Source organism: Cetorhinus maximus, chromosome 38, assembly GCF_964194155.1.
Source record: "Cetorhinus maximus chromosome 38, sCetMax3.hap1.1, whole genome shotgun sequence".
Classification (NCBI taxonomy): domain Eukaryota; kingdom Metazoa; phylum Chordata; class Chondrichthyes; order Lamniformes; family Cetorhinidae; genus Cetorhinus; species Cetorhinus maximus.
The window spans coordinates 1,462,836-1,489,029 of NC_135916.1; the positions used below are offsets into that span (position 1 = coordinate 1,462,836).

Genomic DNA, 26,194 nt, shown 5'->3' on the forward strand with positions numbered 1-26,194 from the left:
TTTTAAACTTTCTTGTTTGTAGTGATCTGTCGATATAACTATTCCGAAAATATTGCTCTGGCATGTGATGTGTATGCGCGTCTGTATTAATGAATAAGTACTTTATCATTACCAGGAGCAGGTGATGGTGTAGTTGTATTGTCATTGGACTAATAATCTGGACAGCCAGGGTAGTGCTCTGGGTTCAAACCCTGACACTGCAGATGTTGGAATTTAAAATCAATAAAAATATGAATCGAATTAATGATCACCACGAAACCATTGTCGATTGTGGTAAAAACCCTTCTGGTTTACTAATATTCTTTAGAGAATGAAATCTGTCGTCCATGTACATGTGACTCTACACCCACCATTAAATGCCCTCTAAAATGGCCTAGCTAGCCACTCAATTGTAACAAATGGCAACAAAAAGATCATCGACAAAGGCAATCTCAGCCCTGTTGATCCTGAGGGACAAGGGCAGCAGATCGATGAGAACACCACCACCTGGAAATTCCCCTCCAAGTGCCTCACCATTCTGAGATGGAACTATGCTGTCATTGCTGGGTCAAAAACCTGAAACTCCATTCCTAACAGCACTGTGGGTGTATCAACACCACAGGGACTGTAGCGGCTCAAGAAAGCAGCTTGTAAACCAACTTCTCAAGGGCAACTAAATGCTGTCCCAGCCAGCGAAGCAAACAACTCAAGGATGAATAAAATAAATGTATGATACTGTGTGGGATCTTTGGTGTTGAGTCTATTGCATTGCTTTATGAATGCTGGGTACATTCAAGGATTAATTCATTGAATTTCAATCAGCTTTATTTCCTGATATTTAAATTACAGCCAATGTTCCATTCTTGTGACATGCATGGAGTGAGCTTCAATTTGATATTGGTTGTGAGTTTGGACTGAAATTGGTGGACCTGCCATTCAGAGGTACTGAGTAGGAGTGTATTGTGATTATTCCAACCATCTCCCCAACCCCCGCCTCCCTTCTGAGCGTTTGACTATTGGATTGAGCACATGTATCTGGTATGAATTCCATTTGATTCTGACTATTTCTGTCCGTGGTGACGGTGGAAATGATGTTCTGTCTGTATCTCTGCACTCTGTGAGTAATATCATACCTGCTGTCAGTAACAATGAGATGGCTGCACTTTTATTTTGGTTGGGAAATCAACAGCTTGAAACCGATCCCTTCATGTATTTGCCTAGAGGAAGAAACATATCTCTTGAAAGTCAAGATCAGCTGAGGCTTTGAAAGAAAATAGATCAACGTAACCTGGCAACTGATAATCAATTTTTATAATGCTCTACAAATCGTAAAGGACAATAAAGAAGTACAGTCCCTGATTCCACTTCAGCACCCTGCTTCGGTACTTTTCAAACATTTGAGTAACATTCAGAAACAGTCCTGTCCTGTCCTCCTCCAAGGATGTCACTACCCGAGGGGACAGGTACATTGGTGCAGGTCAGGTTTCAATTTCCAGCTCCCATTGTAAGAGCCGTCAACAAAAACCAACAGCCGCTGCGACAATGTTTCTTTAACACTTATCACTTGAAAAGCTGGTGACTGCGATAGGTGATATTTACATGATTGTTCCCCATCCTCACTGTCCGCCTGTTTCCACTGTTCCCTGTCCAAATGCCGACAAGTTGCATGAATCAGCAGCTATACTTGGAATATGCATTACAGGTTTGAGGGGAGAAAATCCCAATAGTTTTCAATTGCAGCTTTCTCAGGTTCTGTCTCCCTCAGCAGGGCCACACACAGCCCCAGAAAGGCCTCTCCCCGTCCACCCGCTCACTCCAAGTTCCGGAACACGTTCCCGCTCCGCTCCGCCTCTTACAAACAGCCCCCGGTTCCCCCTGAACTTACCCCGAGTCAATGATGATTTCTGTGTCCACACTGACAAACCGGGGCCCTGCTGGAATCAGAACGCTGTTTACTCGCTTACCCGGGCCCTAAGATTTCCATTTCTATCTGTTTGAAACAAAGATCTCCCGCTCACTGAGTGAAAAACTTCAATGGCGGAGTTGGTAGAAGGGCAGCGCATGCGCGCTTCTAGTCAGGTCTGAGGAGTTGAATGAGGGCAGCAATGCGCATGCGCTTCTCTGGAATTTTACGTCACAGAATCAACATCATTTGCTCCTCCCCTCAGTCAATGTTCTCCAGCTTGAGCATCACAACTGGGGCTGTGTGGAACGTTTCATCTAAGGCAGCATCCTGGTTATCTGAATATCCCTGGTCACCCTTGGTTCTCTGGGCTCGTTACTCCTTCCTCCTTCCTTTCTATTAATTTTCCGTAGATTGTAAATTCAGAAAAAAACATCTAACACTCTGAGACATGGGAGCCGCAGACTGTCTGATTCGCAGATTCCGTGGAGGAACCAATCACATGTGATTTCAGGCTATTATCTGAATAGCTCACATCAAGATGTTTATTCCAGGTGACAATATCAATTATCTGCTCCCGTTCCCTCCGGATCTCCCTGTTTATGTTGCTCCTCTTGGAGCCATTTACTAGCAAAAATTTGCCATGGTGATTGACTTGATTTGGGGGTATGAGCATTTTTATGGGCAGGGTCAGTTTTCAGCATGATGTTATTTAAATGAGGGCAAAAGTTTGTGGTAAAACACAATTTACGCTTGAAATTCCTTGGTCATTTGTACTGAATTGGGTGAATTGTGTTGGAAATAGCAGTGAAAGTGAGTGAGGAGAATGCTGAGGCAGCTTGGAGAGGACATGTTGAGCCTGTACCGGCCCCATTTCAATTTTGAACACCCCCCATAGTCCCTCTGTATGTTTCACCACAAACAGGTCTTCCAAGTCTAAATTGGCCATTTCCTGCCTTATTTCACTAAAATCCACTCTCAACCAATCCAAAACATTTTTATTTGCAACTTGTCGATTTCTTTGTCCATAACAAACTTAATCTGTACCGTGTTGTATTTGCTATCGCTAAAATACTCACCCACCGTCACCTCAGCCACCTGTCCGGCTTCATTCCCCCGAATTAGGTCCAGCCATGCACCTTCCCTTTTTGGACTCCCGACATATTGACCTAAAAAGTTCTCCTGTACACATTTCAAAAAATCCACTACGTCCGAGCCCTTAACACTATTTATATCCCAATTAATGTTGGGAAAGTTGGAATCACCTGATATAATTACCCTATTGCTATTCTTTTTACACAACTCCACAAACAGTGCACATAGTTGCCCCTCAATTTACCGCTGACTACCTGGGGGTCTATAATTAAAACCTAATAACGTGGTTGCCCACTTTTTATTTCTTAGCTCAACCCACAAAGTTTCATTTGATGCATCGTTACTGCAGTAACTGACTCCTTAATTAATAATTCTAAGCCTCCTCCTCTTTTACCCCCTCCGTTGTCTCACCTGAAATTTCAACATCACAGAATATTGAGCTGCCAATCCTGCCCTTCCCTCAACCACGTCTCAGTGATAGCTACTACACCACAATTCCAAGGGTTTCAATCCACACCCTCAACTCATCCGTTTTATCTGCAATACTCCTGGCACTTAAGTTGAGGCCATCCAGCCTTGCCTTACTCCCTTGAAGCTTATTGCAGCTGTACTTCGTCGCTCATGGTTCTTCTACTGGCTTATGATGTGTCCCCATTCTGCTAAAATTCTGTGTCCCCTCCCCCTGCCGAGTTAGTTTAAACTCCTCCCAACAGCACTAGCCTATCGGTGTGTGTGCCTTTCTGTCTCTGCCTCAATCTCCCTCTATCTATCTCTCTCTCACTCACTATTGATTCTTCTCTTTCCTTGCTCTCTTGCTCCCTTTCCACCCACATCTCTCTACTTCTGGTGCTGTGAATGTTACTGATGCTGTTACCCATCCTCCATTGATATGCGTGACACCGTTAGTGTTCATCCTCTCAGAAATTCAGCTCTGAAATTTCATTTGATTATCTCTAATAAAAAATCGAAGTGTGTTTTGAAAATCTCTGTCACTGCCAGGAATGTGACAATCCGCGAATGCGCGTTAACATATAACTGGCCTGCTCTGGTTGTTGAGGTAGGGGTACATTGCAAACTGTGAAATTGTGACCTGTCAGTTCAAGAGGAGCAACATAAACAGGGAGATCCGGAGGGACCGGGAGCAGATAATTTATATTGTCACCTGGAATAAACATCTTGATGTGAGCTATTCAGATAATAGCCTGAAATCACATATGATTGGTTCCTTTACGGAATCTGCGAATCAGACAGTCTGCGGCTCCCATGTCTCAGAGTGTTAGATGTTTTTTTCTGAATTTACAATCTACGGAAAATTAATAGAAAGACGAGCAAAGTTCGAAAAGAGGGGCAATTCTGTCCTGAGACCCTTACATTTGATACTAGTTTCAGCCTGTGAAGGTGCAGATGTGAACATTGTGTAAGGGAGCGTTGGAAATGGGCGGGCGAGTCAAAGGAATGAAACTGTGTTTGTGTGTCCGTGCTGATCATGAGGTTTCCGAGACCCGCTTGCCTAAAATAAAAATATTTCCCTTTCAAAAATTCCACCTATTCCCCAGCTTAACCCCGAAGTGAGATTTCAAGAGCATTTCTGAGTTGTTTTCTAGATTTCAGTCTAAGAGTAGAGGACATGTCAGAGATCGGGTGAAGGAGCCGCAGTAAATCAGGTTTAAATCGAAACTGGAGCCTTCAATTCGCGTGAAATATTTTCGACAGCAAACATTACAATGTCAGAGATAAGATGGATTTAGTCTGGGACACTGGAGAGCCGGAATTTCCATGGAATTGGGGAGTTTGTGAGGAGAGAAAAACACAGAGAGGCAGCAGCAGCCTGGAGCTGACAGCAGCCTGTCTCCGCCCCGTCCGCTCGCTGCCTTTAAGTTGCTCAGTGCCGCCACCAGCGGCTTCATTTCTGAGCCCGTTCACATTGACAGAGACACTTTTGTGCAGAGTCCCGGAACATGACCGATACTGCAGCCGCCGAAACGGCTCCTCCAGCCGCTCCCGCCGCCCAGGTCAAGTCTCCCAAGAAGAAGAAGAAGGCGGCTCCCCGGAGCAGTGCAGCCGGTCCCAAGCTGGGCGAGCAGATCCTCAAGGTTGTGGCGGATTGCAGCGATCGCAAGGGGATGTCGCTGCCCGCGATCAAGAAGGCGCTGCGCGGCAAAGGGCTGGATGTGGAGAAACTCGGCTCCCAGATCAAGCAAAGCATCAAGAGGAATGTGAAGAATGGCTTCCTGGTTCAGGTCAAGGGCACGGGCGCCTCGGGCTCCTTCAAAGTCCCTAAGAACACAACCCCGGGGAAAGTGGGAAAGAAGGCGAAGGCAGCAGCTGGCAAGAAATCTCCAGTGAAGAAAGCGGCAGCCAAGAAGGTGACAGCAAAGAAAGCAACGGCCAAGAAAACAGTCAAGAAAGCAACGGCCAAGAAGACTCCAGTCAAGAAAGCAGCGGCCAAGAAATCCCCAGCGAAGAAAGCAGCGGCCAAGAAAACAGCCAAGAAGGCGGCAACTCCCAAAAAGCCGGTGAAAAAAGCAGCCCCCAAGAGAAAGTCTCCGGCCAAGAAGGTGACGGGCGTCAAAAAAGTGGCGAAAGGGAAGGCCAAGCCCAAAGGGAGATAAGCAAAGACAGGAAAGAAGGGAAAGATCCTGAGCAAATTGTAAACCTCTGAACCCAAAGGCTCTTTTCAGAGCCACCCACATTTCACATGAAAGAGCTGATCCCCTGATCATTTGATCCCTGTCTCCGCGCTGGGAGCTGATTTCAGATGGAAATGTTTCTTTATCCTTCCACTTAAATCCTATTTTCCCGCTCACTCACTGACACACTCTCCACCCGTCCCCTCCCGCACTGTGCAATAAGACACAGGGATATCCTTACAGCTCCCTATCCGGAATGTGTCCCAGTGCATTCAAAGTTTATCTTTCCTTTATTCACATTTTCAAGGTGAGAGTCTGCAATGGAGTGAGCATCGCTCAAATGTCCCGTCTCACAACTAAGGCCCATACCTGTTGTTTCTCTAATTCTGTTGGAAGAGATGTTAGGGAATTTCTCAATCCCTTTTGGCAGCCTGGAGGGGAGGGTTCGGGGGATAGTCTAGAGTTGTGTTGGTATAGAATAGGAGAGGGATTGAAATAGATGCAAACATTTGACTCTTGATTGAAATGCAGTATCGAGGGGGGAATATTACTGAGAGGATTGGATTTAATACATTCGATTTTCAAAATAGCTGGTTTATGATGTTGAAGTATTTCAGTTACGTTTAAAGTTTTCTGTTCAGCTCTCTTCAGAATTTGATAACTAAATGTACTTCGGGCTGGCAGGAGGAGGGACTGTCTGACCAGAGACATTGCCCTGACTGTCACTCAGGCTGTCTCGCCCCGCCTCTGACACACACACACACACTCTCTCTCTCTCTCTCTCTCCCTTCCTCAGTCAGGTCGGGGCGGGCTGTATAAAAGCGGAACGTGAAGCAGCTCCCCACTCATTCAGCAGCGATTTGACTGAAGAAGTATCATGTCTGGCAGAGGGAAAGGAGGCAAAGGACTGGGGAAAGGCGGAGCAAAGCGGCACCGCAAAGTGCTTCGCGATAACATCCAGGGCATCACCAAACCAGCCATCCGCCGCCTGGCTCGCCGTGGCGGTGTCAAGCGCATTTCGGGCCTGATCTACGAGGAGACCCGCGGGGTGCTGAAGGTTTTCCTGGAGAATGTGATCAGGGATGCTGTCACCTACACCGAGCACGCCAAGCGGAAGACGGTCACCGCCATGGATGTGGTGTACGCTCTGAAACGCCAGGGCCGCACTCTCTATGGATTCGGCGGCTGAACAAATCGACCCGACTCTATAACAAAACCCAAAGGCTCTTCTAAGAGCCGCCCACAACCTCACATTGAGAGCAGTGACCTCAGAGCGGGAGAGGGAAAGCGAGATGTAGTTTTATATAAACACAGCCTTTCCATCTGCGCATTTTCCATTAACAATATAATCGTGAGTCACACAAGTTTCAAGGTTTAATTTAGTTCGGTTTTCAGGAATTCGCTTCCTTTATACTTGCCGAATCTCGATTCAAAGCTTGACTGAGGAACACGACAGCTCCCAAACTAACACCGAGTTCACAAGATAAAGGCCATCATTTATTACACTTTAATCAGGAGTAACTATTTTGAGACCCATCATTCTCGCTTCATCGCCCCATTATCACCCTGTCTTCTTTCTTCGCCATCTGTTCCTGGGTCGTTGAGACATGACAGGGTCTGGGAGGTACCAGTATACCAGCTTTAAATGGATCAGCCTGTATCGATGCAGCATGTTGTCTGGTTCCTGGGAGCACTGAACAACTTTATTCTGGCCTGTATCAGGGCGATCAAAGAAATAACCCAAATTTAAACGGGAATGTAAGGCGAATATTGAGAGGCTGATTGAAAAATCTGACTACACTTAATCACCTCGATTCTGCAACCCAGGACGGACTGAAGGGTGATGTGGAAGATCTGATTTTGGTGCATGGTTTGGACTGCGAAGATGCATTTACGCACATTGTGGAAGATAGTTCAAATATGTAAACTTAGATATTAACTTGATTTACAGAAAGGGTGCGCAATCCGCCCACCCACATCGCCTCCCCCAGCCATAAAACACTAGAAACAAGAGCCAAGCCATTCTCTTTATAACATCTATAGGGTTTTGACATGAATAAACCGATAAGGTTGATCAGTTTTATATGTGAGACCCAAAATTCCGCCCATCAATAGGAGTTTTATTCCAGCCTGCTGTAAACCGATCAGGGAATGAATGAGAATTTAATCCACGTTCAAAAGCCGGAAGTCGGAGCTGGGACCGAAATGGGGCTCGCAAACATTGAGACCTTGTGATATTTGTCCATTCAGATTGATTTTATCTGCCTTCAAACTAGGTTTATTTTAATGTCAGTTACTCTTCCCTTTGAAATTGGCGGGCATTTTGAAATTGATGAACTGTCAGTTTCTGCTCCACCAATCAGGGCCCAGGAATCCATGCAGCCCGCTGCTCTTTTCAAATTTCTCGGCGGGATTGCACTGCATCCAATCAGGACAGGAGGGAGGTGACGGACATGTCTTAAATAGACAGACACAGAGCGGCTTGATCATTCTCAGAGTCTGTGTTCCACAGCGTTTGTTATCATGGCCAGGACCAAGCAGACAGCGCGCAAGTCGACCGGAGGGAAAGCTCCCCGCAAGCAGCTGGCTACCAAAGCTGCCCGCAAGAGCGCTCCAGCCACGGGCGGCGTCAAGAAGCCCCATCGCTACAGGCCCGGCACTGTGGCTCTGCGGGAGATCCGCCGCTACCAGAAATCCACCGAGCTGCTGATCCGCAAACTGCCCTTCCAGCGCCTGGTGCGAGAGATCGCTCAGGACTTCAAGACCGACCTGCGCTTCCAGAGCTCGGCCGTCATGGCCCTGCAGGAGGCCAGCGAGGCTTACCTGGTGGGGCTCTTTGAGGACACCAACCTGTGCGCCATCCACGCCAAGCGAGTCACCATCATGCCCAAGGACATCCAGCTGGCCCGCCGCATCCGCGGGGAGCGCGCTTAGACTGACCCTACCCGACTCTAGACTTACACCGAGAACCACAAAGGCTCTTTTAAGAGCCACCAAGTCGGTCAGAGAAAGAGCTGCGATCTCTTGTTAAAAACTCCAGCACCTAAAACCCTCAAACCTACAATTTATTTTCTTTCCTTCTGTTTACCCGTTTCCCTCCCTCTGATGCATTTGGGGATATGAGGTGATTCCGTTTATATTTGTTTGTAATTTTACATCATTTAATTGGAAATGGGATGAGTTAATTATTCAAAGAACGTTTTCCTGAACATTGTCAATTGATCATATATAGATGCAGCACAGACTCCTGGTGTCTGGTACAGGCAACAGCACCAGCGTCTCGTTGTAACCAGCGCTTTCACAGATCGCATTAGAAATATAATGTCATTCCGAATCGATAGGGATGTTATCGCGCATCCGGATAGACAACAGGTCGCCCCTTTCACTGATCAAGTGAGTGGCTCTGAAAAGAGCCTTTGGGTTCTCAGTTTAAAGAATGGTCGCTTCACTTGGTCTTGGTGGCTGCAGAGGCGCCGCTTTTCTTGGGCAGCAGCACGGCCTGGATATTAGGCAGCACCCCGCCCTGAGCGATGGTCACCCCTCCCAGCAGCTTGTTGAGCTCCTCGTCGTTGCGGACGGCCAGCTGCAGGTGCCTGGGGATGATGCGGGTCTTCTTGTTGTCCCGGGCCGCGTTGCCGGCCAGCTCGAGGATTTCAGCCGTCAGGTACTCGAGCACGGCGGCCAGATAGACCGGGGCTCCGGCACCCACACGCTCAGCGTAGTTCCCCTTCCTCAGCAGTCTGTGAACGCGGCCCACCGGGAACTGCAGTCCGGCCCGGGAGGAGCGAGACCTGGCCTTGGAACGAACTTTCCCACCGGTCTTTCCTCTTCCAGACTTTTTTTTTTTTTTTTTTTTTTTGTAAAAATATACTTTATTCATAAAAATCTTCAATCACATTCAAAACCATTTCAAAAACAACATTACAAGGGTACAATCCAGGTTAAACTTTTACAAAATGTATCACCAGGTGCATCAGTACAAACAATATTACAGTCATTTACAGCCTTTCATTTTGATCTGTACAGCCCGAGGGGCTCTAAACAGTTCCCAGTCTCTCGGTGCGCTGTGGTAGAAAGGTCTTAGACAGCGACCCTTCCCCATTGCGCCTTTGCGGCAGCTGCCCCAAGCTTTAGTGCGTCCCTCAGCACGTAGTCCTGGACTTTGGATTGTGCCAGTCCGCAACAATCGGTCGGGGACAACTCTTTGTGCTGGAAGACCAACAAGTTTCGGGCAGACCAAAGCGCGTCTTTCACCGAGTTGATGATCCTCCAGCTGCAGTTGATGTTTGTCTCGGTGTGTGTCCCTGGGAACAGCCCGTAGAGCACAGAGTCCTGTGTCACAGAACTGCTCGGGATGAACCTCGACAGCAACCACTGCATCTCTCTCCAGACTTTCTTTGCAAAGGCACAATCCACCAGGAGGTGAACAACGGTCTCTTCCCCACCACAGCCACCTCGAGGGCATCGTGCAGAGGGGGTGAGACTCCTGGCGTGTAGGAAGGATCTGACGGGGAGGGCCTTTCTCACCACCAGCCAAGCTACGTCTTGGTGCTTGTTGGAAAGTTCTGGCGATGAGGCATTCTGCCAAATGACTTTGACAGTCTGCTCGGGGAACCATCCCACAGGGTCCACCCTCTCCTTATCCCTCAGGGCCTCTAGGACGTTACGTGCTGACCACTGCCTGATGGACTTGTGGTCAAAGGTGTTTTTCTGCATAAATTTTTCCACCAGGGACAGGTGGTACGGTACGGTCCAACTACTTGGAGCGTTCCGCGGCAGCGTGGCCAGACCCATCCTTCGCAACACCGGGGACAGGTAGAACCTCAGCACGTAGTGACACTTGGTGTTTGCGTACTGAGGGTCTACGCACCGCTTGATGCAGCCGCACACAAAGGTGGCCATCAGTATGAGGGCGATGTTGGGCACGTTTTTTCCCCCTTTATCTAGAGGCTTGTACATCGCGTCCCTGCAGACACGATCCATTTTCGACCTCCAGATAAAGCGGAAGATGGCTCGAGTGATCGCCATCGCGCAGGAGTGTGGAATGGGCCAGACCTGCGCCACGTACAGCAACAGCGAGAGTACCTCACACCTGATGACCAGGTTCTTACCCGCAATGGAGAGGGAGCGTCGCTCCCACATGCCCAGTTTCCTTTTCACCATAGCCACTCGCTCCTTCCAGTTTCTAACGCATGCCCCGGTCCCTCCGAACCATATCCCCAGCACCTTCAGGCCGTCAGCCCTGACAGTGAAGGGGACAAAGGATCGGTCAGCCCAGTTCCCAAAGAACATGGCCTCGCTCTTCCCACGATTTACCTTGGCTCCCGAGGCCAGTTCGAACTGGTCGCAGACGTGCATCAGTCTGCGCACCGACAGCGGATCCGAGCAGAAGACGACGACGTCGTCCATGTACAGGGAGGCATTAACAATCTCACAAGCACTTTCACAGAGAATGCTGATATCCGCCTTCTTTCAGTTCTCTTATACCCTCAGGAGGAATGGTGGTGCGCTCAGAGCTGATTGGTCAATTATATTTTAGCTCATAATATTCTTCATGTTACCAATCAGATTTCTGCCTGACTCACCAATGCGGGCAAGCAACGTATGAAGTCGGAAGTTAAGGACGCCAAATCATCAGTTAAACAAACGGTTATATATTTCAAATTGGAAAAGACAGACAAAAATTTAATCAAAGGAAATATCGCACAGAAATCGTCTTAGCTAAACAAAGGACAATTCCTTTACAAATCGTTCTAATGCTTAACATTAAAGCAGTTCTCTTACAGAATGTTAGAAGGTTTCTCGCTCTCTTTTCCTCGATAACAGTTTACCCGAAACTGTCAGTTTCTGGTTTTGCCTGTGGACAAGAGGACAATAAAGGATCCAATTTTCCAGATTCAAAACTGTTGTTTTATACAAGTTCGTGAGTGTCAAAAGCGGAGTGCACATTTTTTGGCTTAAATCTGCCAGTATTGAAACTGAGGCATCCTACACCGCCAGGGCTGATACGGAATGAATTGATCAAATCAACTTTTATAATGCTGGGGAGGGATAGCATCTTTGAGGGATCAAAGATAGACTCTGCTTGATTACATTTATGCAACAAGGCAGGGTCTATTCTGAAGCAGCAAACATACGTTGTATTCCAAACCAACAATAAAAACGAAAATCCTCTGCAGGCTCCGTGATTCTGGGATTAAGCCTAATCTTCATTATCCGTTACTTAAATGTAGTTTTCACTCACGGACAATCTATGGTCAATAATATTAAGCTTTTCTTTTGAAATTGAAATCACCGATATATGTTTCTGTTTTTGTTTTTGTCTCTGTAACATTCAGATTTAAGTCAGTTTGGATTTTATCTGGTGCATGTCAATCCCTGGAGAAAATTTTATATTTCATTCGACATCTAATGCTACCAACATAAGATTATGCTTCTATTCTCCTTTTAATCCCCACATTATCTGTTAAACCCTGCTATGGGTGCATGGAATATCTGTCTGTTCATGATAGATAAAATGTGAACTTTAATCTGAAATGTATATTTTTCCAAAAAAAATAAAGCAGGGTAAAAAACAGGGAATTACAGACTGATTAGTCTACCCTCAGTGGTAGACTTAATACTAGAGTCAACTATGTGATAATAAGAGACTTAGAAAATGTCAAATATATTGGACAAAGATTGCATGCATTTATGAAAGGAAAATCATGTTTGACAAACCTATTGTAGCTTTTTTTGGGAATTAAATTGCAAAGTAGATAGGGGAAAACCAGATGATGTGATCTATTTAGATTTTCAGAAAGCTTTTGTTAAATGGCCACTTAACTGGTTTGTGTACCAAACTGAAGTGCATGGGATGGCGGTTTGGATTGGCATGTACAGTGAAAGGATTAGTAACAGGATAAAGAGAGCAGGAATAAATCAGTCTTTTTGAGAATGGCAGAAGTTGACAAGTGGTGTGCCACAGGGATCAGTGCTTGGGTCCCAGTATTCAGAATAGACAAGAATGATTGTGATGAAGGAAGCAAAGGTAATATTTCCAAGGTTGCTGATGACACAAAGCTTTGAGGGAATGTGAGAGATGAGGAGGAAGTTAAGAGTGCCCAAGGAGATTTAGATAATTTGAGTGAGTGGGAAAAACATGGCAGATGGAATATAAAGTGGCTAGATGTGAATTCATCCACTTGGGTACGAAAAACAGCATGGCAGAGTATTATCTACATAGAGATACGTTGGGAAATGTTGATATATGAAGAGACCAGTTTGCAGCACATGATCACCAGGCTGATTCATGGGCTGGCAGGGTTGTCACATGAGGGGGGAATGGGCCGATTCGGACTGTATACACACAGTGATTGTAGAATGAGAGGGGATGTATTTGAAACATATGAAATAGTGACAGCGCTGGTCAGGCTGGGTGCAGGGATGATGTTTCCTCTGGCTGAGAGGCCTAGCACATGTATTCACAATCTCAGGATCCATTGTCGTCCATTTTGGGCTGTGTTGAGCAGAACGTTCTTCACTCAGAGGGTGGTGAACATGTGATTGATTTGCATTCATTTTGTAACCTCCAGGATCTTGTATTATATGTGAATGTATATATTTTTCCCTCCGTGTATCAGTCAGTATCTAAGACGTTTGCAAGAGTGGAATTAACTCTATCTTTAATATTTTAACGTGCTATCTCCAAAAGTGAGATTTCATTTAAATCTCTCCATATCTGGAACTAGATGTGAAGTTCAAATTGATATTCATATAGTCAACTGCTACAAGTATGTTTTCCTTGTGTGTCAATCGGTGATATATTGCCTGACTGTGGATTTGGCCCTGTAGCATTCGGATTTTTCTCATTGTTATGTTCTCAGTGTATGTTTGTGGTTTTATCCCTGTATTTCATTCACTGGTACTTTGCATCAGATGGGGATAGTTCATTGCTTCTCAGCATCTAGTATAATCTGTGAGTTTGGCCATGGTTCTATAATTGTCAGTCTCTCAAACTGAATGTGAGTGTGTAATAAATCAGTCTTTAATACCAACTAGCTGACAATGAGTGTGTGATTCATTCAGCTGAACTGTGCACCTGGTTTGTATGGGAATGTGTCACTCTCTGCATATCTCTCAGTGCCCTTTACAGTGCATGATTTGGGGATTAATTTGAACACGACAGTTTCCAATAGGCGATGTGATTGTGCGGTTATTTCTGTATTTTTATGGTTTCAGCTATTCTATTTGAATGAGATCTTTTCTGCCTCATTCAGATTCAGGTAGTGTAGTGAGTGTGGGATTTATTATAAAGCTTTCAGACTTGGAAATTTGGGTGATTAACATCTGCATCATGGATTTTTCCTCCCCTGGCGCAATGTGTGTGGAGATAATTATGTAGTTGCCGTTCTCTGGTGTGCTTTGAATTTATTTTTGTTCATATAGCTGTATTTGGTCTGTGTTTGAACGTGTGAGTAATTTTGCACCTGAGAATTCTGCCCATCTAAGTAGGTATATTGTTCAATCTGTTTCTGTTTTTCAACACTGTTGCAGGTAAGTGTGAGATAAGACTATATCTGGACTTTTATTGTAACGTGTTGGAATATATTTTTATGAAACCCTCAACATAGCAGTATTTGTTGACCTTTGGTTTAACCTATAACATTGGCTTCATGTGTTTTGTAGTCACAGGTTATATTCAATAGTTGCCTGGGATTGCCATTTGATTTTTAGCTCTGTGAAAACAATTGTGAATATTACAGCTCCTTTAATCAGATACACAGCCTCATATGTAATTTGTGCATTTTGTATAAAGGGATTGCTGTTGAATCTATACTGATGCCAGCATTTTTGGTGTGAAATATATAGATATGTCTAAATTCTAAGGGGCTGTGCTGCAATTTATTCAGTCCCTTCCAATCAGTTATTTCTTGCCTAATGATGCTCAGAATAATTAATTAATTTCTGACCAACGCAACACAATATAATTAAATCTGATATTTGGTGTGTTTTCTGTGAACATTTTGATTGATGTATGCTCCTCTCATCTAGGTTACATGGAAATAAAAACAAGCAACAACAAAAAAATCAGACTGCTCAGTTTGTATCTTGCATTGAAAAGTTGTCTCTTCCCTTTGAAACAGTATGGGAATGAACAATTAATTGGTTGTGACTGTGGACATAATGACCTGGAAGTTTCTCTGCTCTCAGTGAAAGATGCTGTACCTACCTTGTGTTGCAGTTGGCTCACTTTTTAACCTTGGTCATTTTGTGACTTTTGAAGTTGTCACTATTATCGACCTTTGTCACTAACATCATCATGCACCAGGAATAACCATAGCACAGCTTGTGAGCTAAGATTTGTTTGTCTCTTTTCATGTTGTACCTTTCAACCATTATTCATTCCTGATATTTCGACTGCAGATTGATTTATTAATTTGGAGGCCTGTACTATTATTTCATTAATTTTTCCATGTAGAAATATGAAGGTGAGTTTCACTTTTGGAACACATGGATGAAAATAGTATTTTGCCATTTTTATTTGAACAGTGATATCCTTCTTTGCTGGACCACTCCTCTGATTGCATTGACAATCACTGGGATGCATTTAAGTAGTTTATTCTGTATCTATTGTTTTCTGAGATGCAAAGGTGAAAGCTTTGTAACTGTTAATTTTTAAGTCTCATTACAATGTAAATGTCGAATTTAGTTTTGTCTGATTTTTCTCATAAATATTTAAATGCCAGGTTTGTTGTCCTCTAAGGCTGTGTTTCCGTCTCCATCTGCCAGTTTTTTTTATGAGTGTGAGTTTTAAACTGTCGGGTGTGCTTTCACATATGTGAGTATGAATTCCGTTTCTTAATCTGCTGCTGTATTTATCAGTTTCTGGGATTCTTAATGTGACTGCGACTCAGTACCTGTCAGGTTCTGGTAAGTGATTGCTGGTGTTAGAATGTCCATGTGAATGTCCAGTTGTTTTACTTTCTAGCACTTCCTTACTTGCTATTGAGCATTTTTTCCTCACTCTCTCCATTAGTTTGTGGCATGTGAATGTGAGTACTATTTTGTATCTGTCAATAACTGCATTGTGAGCATGGGTCATAATTGCAATTGACAGTTTTAGGTACGTGTCTGGAATGCAAATGTGAATTTTACACTGCAGTTCACACTTTTGAATGTCTGAACTTGTGTTTGAGATTACTTCACTGAGCCTGACAATGTAACTATGATTATCTCGTACTATTCTCAGTACATTTCCTATGAGTATAGCCTACATTCTTTATCTATTAGTGTCTTAGAAGCAAATGTAAGACTTATTCAAAATCTCTGAGTATTACAGAATTGTCATTGTGCGATTGATGATGTGTCTGTGCATGCCTGCTTTTATCTGTGTTTGTGTGTGTGTGAGAGACAGAGAGAGAGCACGTCTGAAGATGTGTGTGTGTGTGTGTTCACGGTGTGTTTTTGTGTTTACGCTCATTCTGTCTCTCTAATGTGTTTATGGACTTATCTTTTTATTTGTCATTGTTCAGTATAGAAATATGCATGTTGATTGGTACTCATAATTATCTGGCATGATGGCATGGATTCATTCTGTACATGTCCAATTCTTATCTTATCATTTATGACAGACTTGGCGTGTAAGCAGTAACTGTGAGGTTTGGTGTATGTAAGTTTGCATTTTATCAGTAGCTGACCTTTTCAGATATGAGAGTGTGGTATTCAATCTACCCACTCATTTTCAGTTTTTGTTGTGAGCATGTCTTTTACTTTGTTAAAGTGAACATGTAGTTTCTGAGACTCTGCATTTACAGTGAATGTGTTGTATGAATGAGGATTTTAATCTGTACCTATTTGATTCGGTTCCTTGTTTTATTTTCGTTGCTCAAAATCTCTGGTTTACAAGTGATATGTTCCATTCTGCTTGTGTCAATTTTTGAAGAACTGAACAATAGTTTTGCTGAGAATCTGTTGATTTTTTGTGTCTGAATATGGGATTTCCTTTGTACATGTCAGATTTTAGCATGAAGGAATGTTTATCAACTGCAACTAAGCAAAGCCAAAATATTCTCAGCTGGATGTTGGAAACCTCAAAAAAAGGGAAGAAAATTGCTGGGAATACTGACCAGGATTGTCCACATCTGTGGAGAAAAAGCTGAACTGCCCGTTATCTGAAATTCCTGATGTGATGGAAGGTCATTTGCCTGCAATGATCACTCTCAATCTTTCTCAACAGTTGTTGCCTTCCCTGCTGAATATTTCCAGCATTGTTAGTGTTTTTTGCCTTCCCCCTGTCTGTGTTAATTCCCAGCTGGTAAATATCACTCTGCAACTGACAGAGTCTGATAATTACGTTTCACATTTATTCTGTCAGAATCTCCAAGTGCATTTTACTCTGTGACTCTCATTTATGTGTGTGTCTGTGTCATTGTCGATCCTGTCAAACAAAAATATTTATGAATGATGGCCACATTTCAGTTTTCCATTTAGTATGAAAGCATGAACCTATTTTCCATGTCCCTCTCGGTTTATGGAACGGGGTGATTTGTTTTGATCAGCAACTTAAAATTTTTAATTCATATTCATGTGTGTTTTTACAGTAGCCATCAAGATCAGCGATGTGTGTAGCCATGCTTCTCCTGTTTTGAAAAGACTTATAGAAAATTTGATTTGTTTCTGCATCTCTATGTCCCTGGTATGTGCCTGTGGTTTTACAATGTAATTGTTTGTCTCTGTTATGGGAATCCGGGATAGTTCTGTTTTGGCAGATTCTGCTCCGAGAGTGGTTTTATATTATTCTCTGTACTTTTCAATATCTGCTTTGTGAGTTAAGTTTTAACCATTTTTTATTTGTAGTGATCTGTGGAAGTGAGTATTTATGACAATATTCCTCTGGCATGTCTATGCACGCCTCCATTAACAAAAATATACTCTATCTTTATTTCTGATATTGAATAAGATTTTTGGAATGGAATTTAACTTGTTGCTTTGCGAGAACTTTGCATGTATTCATGAATAATTCTGCAAACATTAATTGTCTGATATTTAAGTTGTAGCTAATGATCTACTCTTGTGACCTGAATGGACTGCCCTTCAATCTGATAATGGTTGCGATTTTGGCCTGAAATTGGTGGTGTTGTACTTTCTTCTAAGAATCGACCACAGTGACACAGATACAGGTTTAGGACTGTTTATTAAAGGGGACAGAGGGAGGATCTGATCCCTTTGATTGTCTATAAACAGAACTCTACTGATTGCAGGATAACATTCTTTTTAAAACACTAAACCGTTCACGTACACATTACACTATTCTAATTCCAATCTTGGCAGTACATAATGACATGACAATCAGATGTCACCAGCCCGAGGAACATACCTTTGCTTTCGCAAGCAGGGCCTCTTCATCTCGTTCTAGCCTGGCTCTATCCCTGATACTTTTTGTCATCACACTGATGTGTTTATCTTCATCCCCCTTCTATCTCCTAACCAGTTAATCCCTTATGATCCCGAAGGTCTTCCTAGAGAGAGCTGCTGATACCGGCCCTTATGGTTTACAAGGTTTCACTGGAGAATTTTGCTGACCTTTGGTTTCACTAAAAACATAGAAATCGCTGCTTACCTCTTACAGTGGGTCTACCATTCAGCAGTACCGAGTAGTAGTGTTTTGTGGGGATTATAATTCAGTCTCCCCTGTGTGTTAGCCTACTGGATTGATCATGTGCATCAGGGTTTGAGTTCAATTCGAGTCTGACTATTTCTGCTCTGGGTGATGGTCACAGTGATGTTCTGTCTGTATCTGTGCACTCTTGGACCAGGATCGTACCTGCTGCCAGTTAGAAGGAGATAGCTGCACCTCTATGTTGGCTGGTGGAACTTGAGCTTGAAACTGACCCCTTCATTAACCTGCCAGAGAGGAAGAAAGATATCTCCAGTAACTCAAAATCAGCTGAGGTCAGGAAAAGGCAATAGATCAATGTAATATTTCAACTGATAATCAATATCAAAAACACTGTACATATCATGGCGGACAACGAAAAAACTACAGTGTCTGATTCCACTTCTAACTATTGAGAGACATTCAGAAACAACCCGCATCTGTACGGCTCCAAGGGTGTCACTACGCGGGCCCAGAGATATTGGTGCAGGACAGATTTCTATTTCCAGCTCCCTTTGTAAGAACCGCCAACTGAATCTAACTGTGGAAGGTACAATGTTTCTTTGAGACGCCTCAGCTGAACAGCTGGTGCCTGCAACACGTGTCGTTAACATTACTGCTCCACTCCTTACTCTCTGCCTGTTTCCACGATTCACTGTCCAAAAGCCAACAAGTTGTGTGAATCAGCAGCTAAACTTGGAATATGCATTACAAGGTTGAGGAGAGAAAAAGAAAATAATAGTTTTCAATTGCAGCTTGCTCAGGTTCTGTCTCCCTCAGCAGGGCCACACACAGCCCCAGAAAGGCCTCTCCCCGTCCACCCGCTCACTCCAAGTTCTGGAACACGTTTCCGCTCCGCTCCGCCTCTTACAAACAGCCCCCGGTTCTCCCTGAATTTACCCCGAGTCAATGATGATTTCTGTGCCCACACTGACAAATCGATGCGCTGCTGGAATCAGAACGCTGTTTACTCGCTTACCCGGGCCCCAGTATTTCCATTTCCGTCTGTTTGAAACAAAGGTCTTCCGCTCAGTGAGTAAAAGGCCGTCAAGGGCAGTGGTTGGGGGTCGAAGGGAAGCGCGCATGCGCTCGTCTTGTCACCGAGAAATTCCAAACGCAGGGCTGCAATGCGCATGTGCTTTTGGAAACTAACTCCGAACAAACCAGGTCACCTGGTCCTTCCCCAAGTCAATTTCCTCAGGCTTGAGCATAGGAATTGCAATGTGGGAAAAGGCAGAGACGTTACGAGCGGGAGGGCCATCCCTGTATTAAATCCAAACTGGGCGTCTTTGCTGATCATTCCAGGATTCCGCAAATTAATCCTCATGTCGAATAGGTGTGTTTGCTGTTATAGCTCAGAACTTAATATCAGATCGTAAAAGTCTCAAGTTAATATAATCAGATTGAAAATGTCAGTCACTGACTGTCGTATTCAACAATTTTAGTCGAAGTTTTCCCGAGAGTTCCAGAGTTTATAGAATGTTACATTTCATTATTATTGCCTCAACATCTGTCACTTTCCTGGACTGTGGGACAGAAATGTCTCTGCCTCTCGTCCAATGTTAGTGAGAGATGAGACCAGGCATCTCTCACCGCTGGTGGGATCTATAAGTGCCGGTCTTATTGATCAGCTCCAGAATATTGGGTGCTCCAATAAGGATAACTCTCATTCTTCTAAGATCCAATGATTATAAATTCAACGTGTTCAAGATTTCCTAACCAGTCAACAAGATAATCGCAGGAAGCTGCTCATGAACATTCCCTGAACTGTACCAAGGGATCGATATTATCCTTTTGTTCTAGCGGATGTTTGAGACACAATTATGAATTGTGATATGTATATATTCTGTTGAAATAGTGACAGTGTGTCTTGTTTTCCCTCGATGATGGGTATGAGGGTCACTCATTGTTATATTGTCACACGGTAGAGAAATAGAGGCTAATTGCTCTCTCTCTCTCTCTCTCTCCCACACACTCACACACACTTACACACAGAATCACACACACACACTTGAACCCGCTCTTTGTCCCCCAACCCTCGAATTCTGTTGATGTGCATGTTACTAATGTTGTTGATAGGACAATGTCAACTAACACTCACACTCCATCCATGTGATGTGTAGGACTGTCACTGTTCATTCTCCTCTCAGAAATTCAGGTCTGATATTTCATCAGATTATCGCTAGTCAAAAATCGAAATGTGCTCTGAGAAAATCTGTCACTGTCAGTAACGTGACGAGGCAGAACGTGCCTCCATTCATAACTGGACGTTGAGATTGGGGTTAAATGCAATTGGTGAAATTGTGGCTTCTCAGTTCAGGAGGACCAACGTTAAAAGGGAAATCTAGAGCGACTGGGAGCAGATAATTTGTATTGTCACCAGAAATAAACATCTTGATGTGAGCTATTCAGACAATTACCTGAAATCATATATAATTGGCTCTACCCCAGATTCTGCAAATCAGACTCTCTGCGGGTCCAATGCCTCAGAGAGTTTAATGTTTGCTGAATTCACAATAGACAGCAAATAAATAGAAACCGGAGCAAAGATCGAAAAGAGAAGGAAATCTCTACCGAGACATTCACAATTGTTCATCTTGTTACCAATGAACCTCTAAATGTGAACATTGTGTAAGAGAGTGTTTGAAGTGGGCGGGCGAGTCAGAGGAATGAAACTGTGTTTGTGTGTCCGTTCTGATCAGGACATTTCCGAGTGCCGCTTAGGTAAAATAAAAATATTTTCCAAAGAAATACACCCCCTGCTCCCCAGCTTGACGCCAAAGTGAGATTTCAAGACAACTTATTTGTTGTTTTCTAGATTTCAGTCTAAAAGTAGAGGAGATGTCAGTGATGGGGTGAAGGAGCCGCAGTTAATAGGATTTAAATCGAAATTGGAGTCTTCAATTCGAGTGAAATATTTTCGACAGCGAACATTACAATGTCAGAGATAAGAAGGATTTAGTCTGGGACACTGCAGAGCCGGAATTTCAATGGAATTGGGAAGTTTGTGAGTAGAGAAAAGCACAGAGAGGCAGCAGCAGCCTGGAGCTGACAGCAGCCTGTCTCCGCCCCGTCCGCTCGCTGCCTTTAAGTTGCTCAGTGCCGCCACCAGCGGCTTCATTTCAGAGGCCGTTCACATTGACAGAGACACTTTTGTGCAGAGTCCCGGAACATGACCGATACTGCAGCCGCCGAAACGGCTCCTCCAGCCGCTCCCGCCGCCCAGGTCAAGACTCCCAAGAAGAAGAAGAAGGCGGCTCCCCGGAGCAGTGCAGCCGGTCCCAAGCTGGGCGAGCAGATCCTCAAGGTTGTGGCGGATTGCAGCGATCGCAAGGGGATGTCGCTGCCCGCGATCAAGAAGGCGCTGCGCGGCAAAGGGCTGGATGTGGAGAAACTGGGCTCCCAGATCAAGCAAAGCATCAAGAGGAATGTGAAGAATGGCTTCCTGGTTCAGGTCAAGGGCACGGGCGCCTCGGGCTCCTTCAAAGTCCCTAAGAACACAACCCCAGGGAAAGTGGGAAAGAAGGCGAAGGCAGCAGCTGGCAAGAAATCTCCAGTGAAGAAAGCGGCAGCCAAGAAGGTGACAGCAAAGAAAGCAGCGGCCAAGAAGACTCCAGTCAAGAAAGCAACGGCCAAGAAGACTCCAGTCAAGAAAGCAGCGGCCAAGAAATCCCCAGCGAAGAAAGCAGCGGCCAAGAAAACAGCCAAGAAGGCGGCAACTCCAAAAAAGCCGGTGAAAAAAGCAGCTCCCAAGAAAAAGTCTCCGGCCAAGAAGGTGACGGGCGTCAAAAAAGTGGCGATAGGGAGGGCCAAGCCCAAAACGAGATAAGCAAAGACAGAAAAGAAGGGAAAGATCCCGAGCAAATTGTAAACCTCTAAACCCAAAGGCTCTTTTCAGAGCCACCCACATTTCACATGAAAGAGCTGATCCCCTGATCATTTGATCCCTGTCTCCGCGCCGTGAGCTGATTTCAGGTGGAAATGTTTTATTTTCCTGTAAATCCAGTATTCCCGCTGAATCACTGAAATGCGCTTCAGCCGCACTTCCACTCCCTCCCCCAACTCCGACTCTCATTCCTGCAATAACACACATCGATATCCTTTCCGATTAGTATCCGGGGTGTGTCCGAGAGCAGTTAATGTTTATCTTCCTTTCTTTATTCAAATATTCAGGGTGGGAGTCTGCAATAGAGAAACCAGGTGTAAAGGAAACTCCTCACAGCTGACACCCAAACCCATTATTTTCTCTCATTCGGTTGGGAGATGTTGGCAAAATTCCCAATCACCCTGGGAGGGGAGTTGTGGGTGGGGATGGAATTGGAGCTGGAGTTGAAATCGAAGCAGAATTTGACTCGGATAGAAAGTTCAGTATTGAGGCGGAAATGATACGGACAAGACGATGTTTAATAGATTCGAGTTGCTAATTAGCTGCTTCATGATATTCAGGTGTGTAAGTTCTGTTCAAAAGACTCTGTTCACTTCCCTTTAGAATTTGACAAATACAATTCTGTTTCTGGCAGGCAGGAGGAGGAGCTGGTTTACCAAAGACGTTAGTTGTGTCTGTCACTCAGTCTCTCCCGCCCCGCCTCTCTCTCACACACACACACTCTCTCTCTCTCTCTCTCTCTCTCCCTTCCTCAATCAGGTCGGGGCGGGCTGTATAAAAGCGGAACGTGAAGCAGCTCCCCTCTCATTCAGCAGCGATTTGACTGAAGAAGCATCATGTCTGGCAGAGGGAAAGGAGGCAAAGGACTGGGGAAAGGCGGAGCAAAGCGGCACCGCAAAGTGCTTCGCGATAACATCCAGGGCATCACCAAACCAGCCATCCGCCGCCTGGCTCGCCGTGGCGGTGTCAAGCGCATTTCGGGCCTGATCTACGAGGAGACCCGCGGGGTGCTGAAGGTTTTCCTGGAGAATGTGATCAGGGATGCTGTCACCTACACCGAGCACGCCAAGCGGAAGACGGTCACCGCCATGGATGTGGTGTACGCTCTGAAACGCCAGGGCCGCACTCTCTATGGATTCGGCGGCTAAACAAATCGACCCGACTCTATAACAAAACCCAAAGGCTCTTCTAAGAGCCGCCCACAACCTCACATTGAGAGCAGTGACTTCTGAAGGGGGAGAGGGGAAAATAAATCTTTGTATTTTTTTATTAAGAGGCACTGCTTTGCCACCATTACATCCTCTTCACACAATACCATCGTGAGTCCCAAAAATGCCTTGGTTTTATTTAGGTCAGTTTTCACGAATTCGCGTTCTATCCATCCGAGGACCACGGCTTTACCCAATGTAATGTCGAATTTCACCAGGAGTAACTGTTCTGAAACCTTGCATTCCCCCTTCGTCCATCTAATTTTATTTTTATTTTTCCATCGGTTTCTATTCCTGGGTCTTTGACGCATGACAGGACCTGGGAGGTACCAGCTTTATTTGGATCAGCCTGTATCGATGCAGCACGTTGTCTGAACAGAGCTTTATTCTGGCCTGTCGCTGAACAATCAGATAAAGATTCCGAATTCAAGACGGGTTATAATGCAGACATTGACTGGCTCTTGCTGCCGATTATATTCAGATCAGATTTTACAGCAGGCATGAATCAGACCAATATCGATTTACAGACTTGAAAAATAAAAATACCCTTAATCACCTCTATTCTGCAACACGGGCCGAACAGAAGGTTTGAACAGATAGCTGTTTGATGGCCGCCCAGGACACGATGGACTGTTTCTATGTTGTACAACTTTATTTCTCTATCAGAAGGGAAAACTCTGCTTTTGGCGCTCGGTTTGGACTATACTAAACATGCATTTCGGAATAATTGTGGAAGAGAGTTTGAATGAAAGTGGGGTATTGGGTAAATCCATTAAATTGAGGTCCGCCGTAGCAAGGGCACATGGTTGTGATGTACAGTCAAAGACAAAATGTTGTTCAAACCCAACACATAATGAAGCCGGAATGAGAGAGGGATGCAGTTTCCGCCAGTTCATTTTACCTATTACAATAATTAGAACATAATCGTTCATCAATGTAAATTTCGACAGATACACGGTTTAAATAAACGGTCTGCAAGCCCCCCTCCCCCATAAAGAACCCACCGCGCACCTATTCACCAGCAGAAACAGGAACCACACCATTTTCTCTTTGACATCTATAGCGCGTTGACATGAATAAACCGAGTCAGTTGATGAGGTTTATGTGTGAGGGCCAAAATTTCCCCCATCAATAGGAGTTTTATTCCAGCCTGTTGCAAACCGATCAGTGAATGAATGAGAATTTAATCCACGTTCCAAACCAGGAAGTCGGAGCTGGGACCGAAATGGGGCTCCCAAACATCGAGATATTATGATATTTCTACTTTGAGATTTATTTTATCTGCCTTCAAACTAGGTTTATTTTAATGTCAGTTACTCGTCCCTCTGAAATTGGCGGGCATTTTGAAATTGATGAACTGTCAGTTTCTGCTCCACCAATCAGGGCCCAGAAATCCATGCAGCCCGCTGCTCTTTTCAAATTTCTCGGCGGGATTCCTTCTTATAAATCCTTCTTATCTCTAACACTGTAATGTTTGCCTTCGAAAATATTTCACGCGAATTGCAGACTCCCACAACTCTTTCTCCGGTACATCGATGATTACTTCGGTGCTGCTTCATGCTCTCGTCGGGACCTGGAAAAATTTATTAATTTTACTTCCAATCTCCACCCCTCCATCATTTTCACGTGGTCCATTTCTGACACTTCCCTTCCCTTCCTTGACCTCTCTGTCTCAATTTCTGATGATAGACTGTCCACCAATATCCATTACAAGCCTACCGACTCCCACAGCTACCTCGACTACAGCTCCTCACACCCCGCTTCCTGTAAGGACTCCATCCCATTCTCTCAGTTCCTTCGCCTCCGTCGCATCTGTTCTGATGATGCTACCTTCAAAAACAGTTCCTCTGACATGTCCTCCTTCTTCCTTAACCGAGATTTTCCACCCACGGTCGTTGACAGGGCCCTCAACCGTGTCCGGCCGATCTCCCGCGCATCCGCCCTCACGCCTTCTCCTCCCTCCCAGAAACATGATAGGGTCCCCCTTGTCCTCACTTATCACCCCACCAGCCTCCGCATTCAAAGGATCATCCTCCGCCATTTCCGCCAACTCCAGCATGATGCCACCACCAAACACATCTTCCCTTCACCCCCCTTGACGGCATTCCGTAGGGATCGTTCCCTCCGGGACACCCTGGTCCACTCCTCCATCACCCCCTACTCCTCAACCCCCACTTATGGCACCTCCCCATGCCCACGCAGAAGATGCAACACCTGCCCCTTCACTTCCTCTCTCCTCACCGTCCAAGGGCCCAAACACTCCTTTCAAGTGAAGCAGCATTTCACCTGCATTTCCCCTAACTTAGTCTACTGCATTCGTTGCTCCCAATGCGGTCTCCTCTACATTGGAGAGACCAAACGCAAACTGGCGACCGTTTTGCGGAACACCTGCGGTCTGTCCGCAAGAAAGACCCAAACCTCCCTGTCGCTTGCCATTTTAACACTCCACCCTGTTCTCTTGCCCACATGTCTGTCCTTGGCTTGCTGCATTGTTCCAGTGAAGCCCAACGCAAACTGGAGGAACAGCACCTCATCTTCCGACTAGGCACTTTACAGCCTTCTGGGCAGAATATTGAATTCAACAACTTTAGATCTTAAACCTCCCTCCCCCCATCCCCACCCCGTTTCTTTTCCCCCCCCCCACCCGCCTTTTTTTCAATAATTTATATAGATTCATCTTTCCCCACCTATTTCCATTATTTTTAAATCTAAAACTAAAACCTTTAGTCTTTCCACCCCACCCCCACTAGAGCTGTACTTTGAATATCCTGTCTTGCATTCTTAATTAGCACTTTTCTCAGACAAAGACCACCACCTTCAACACCTCTTTGATCCTTTTGTCTGTGACATCTTTTG

General features: G+C 44.8%; 5 protein-coding genes across 5 annotated transcripts; all 5 read left to right on the plus strand.

The window, feature by feature from the left end:
• The first annotated feature begins 4,935 nt into the window (after window positions 1-4,935).
• On the plus strand, window positions 4,936-5,589 carry LOC144672426 (histone H1-like). Its single transcript, XM_078534270.1, has one exon. The coding sequence runs from the start codon at window positions 4,936-4,938 to the stop codon at window positions 5,587-5,589; it is 654 nt and encodes a 217-aa protein (XP_078390396.1).
• An 895-nt stretch (window positions 5,590-6,484) lies between these two features.
• On the plus strand, window positions 6,485-6,888 carry LOC144672488 (histone H4). The gene has a single exon (XM_078534331.1). It carries the CDS (start codon window positions 6,485-6,487, stop codon window positions 6,794-6,796), a length of 312 nt encoding a protein of 103 aa, XP_078390457.1. The 3' UTR covers window positions 6,797-6,888.
• Window positions 6,889-8,130: 1,242 nt separating this feature from the next.
• On the plus strand, window positions 8,131-8,541 carry LOC144672453 (histone H3). Its single transcript, XM_078534296.1, has one exon. The coding sequence runs from the start codon at window positions 8,131-8,133 to the stop codon at window positions 8,539-8,541; it is 411 nt and encodes a 136-aa protein (XP_078390422.1).
• Window positions 8,542-21,416: 12,875 nt separating this feature from the next.
• Window positions 21,417-22,073, plus strand: LOC144672463 (histone H1-like). The gene has a single exon (XM_078534307.1). The coding sequence runs from the start codon at window positions 21,417-21,419 to the stop codon at window positions 22,071-22,073; it is 657 nt and encodes a 218-aa protein (XP_078390433.1).
• An 893-nt stretch (window positions 22,074-22,966) lies between these two features.
• LOC144672496 (histone H4) lies at window positions 22,967-23,278 on the plus strand. The gene has a single exon (XM_078534340.1). It carries the CDS (start codon window positions 22,967-22,969, stop codon window positions 23,276-23,278), a length of 312 nt encoding a protein of 103 aa, XP_078390466.1.
• The last annotated feature ends 2,916 nt before the right edge of the window (window positions 23,279-26,194 follow it).

Coding starts and splice junctions, on each gene's coding strand:
- LOC144672453 (XM_078534296.1), top strand. CDS start 8,131: ATGGCCAGGACCAAGCAGACAGCGCGCAAGTCGACCGGAGGGAAAGCT.
- LOC144672426 (XM_078534270.1), top strand. CDS start 4,936: ATGACCGATACTGCAGCCGCCGAAACGGCTCCTCCAGCCGCTCCCGCC.
- LOC144672496 (XM_078534340.1), top strand. CDS start 22,967: ATGTCTGGCAGAGGGAAAGGAGGCAAAGGACTGGGGAAAGGCGGAGCA.
- LOC144672488 (XM_078534331.1), top strand. CDS start 6,485: ATGTCTGGCAGAGGGAAAGGAGGCAAAGGACTGGGGAAAGGCGGAGCA.
- LOC144672463 (XM_078534307.1), top strand. CDS start 21,417: ATGACCGATACTGCAGCCGCCGAAACGGCTCCTCCAGCCGCTCCCGCC.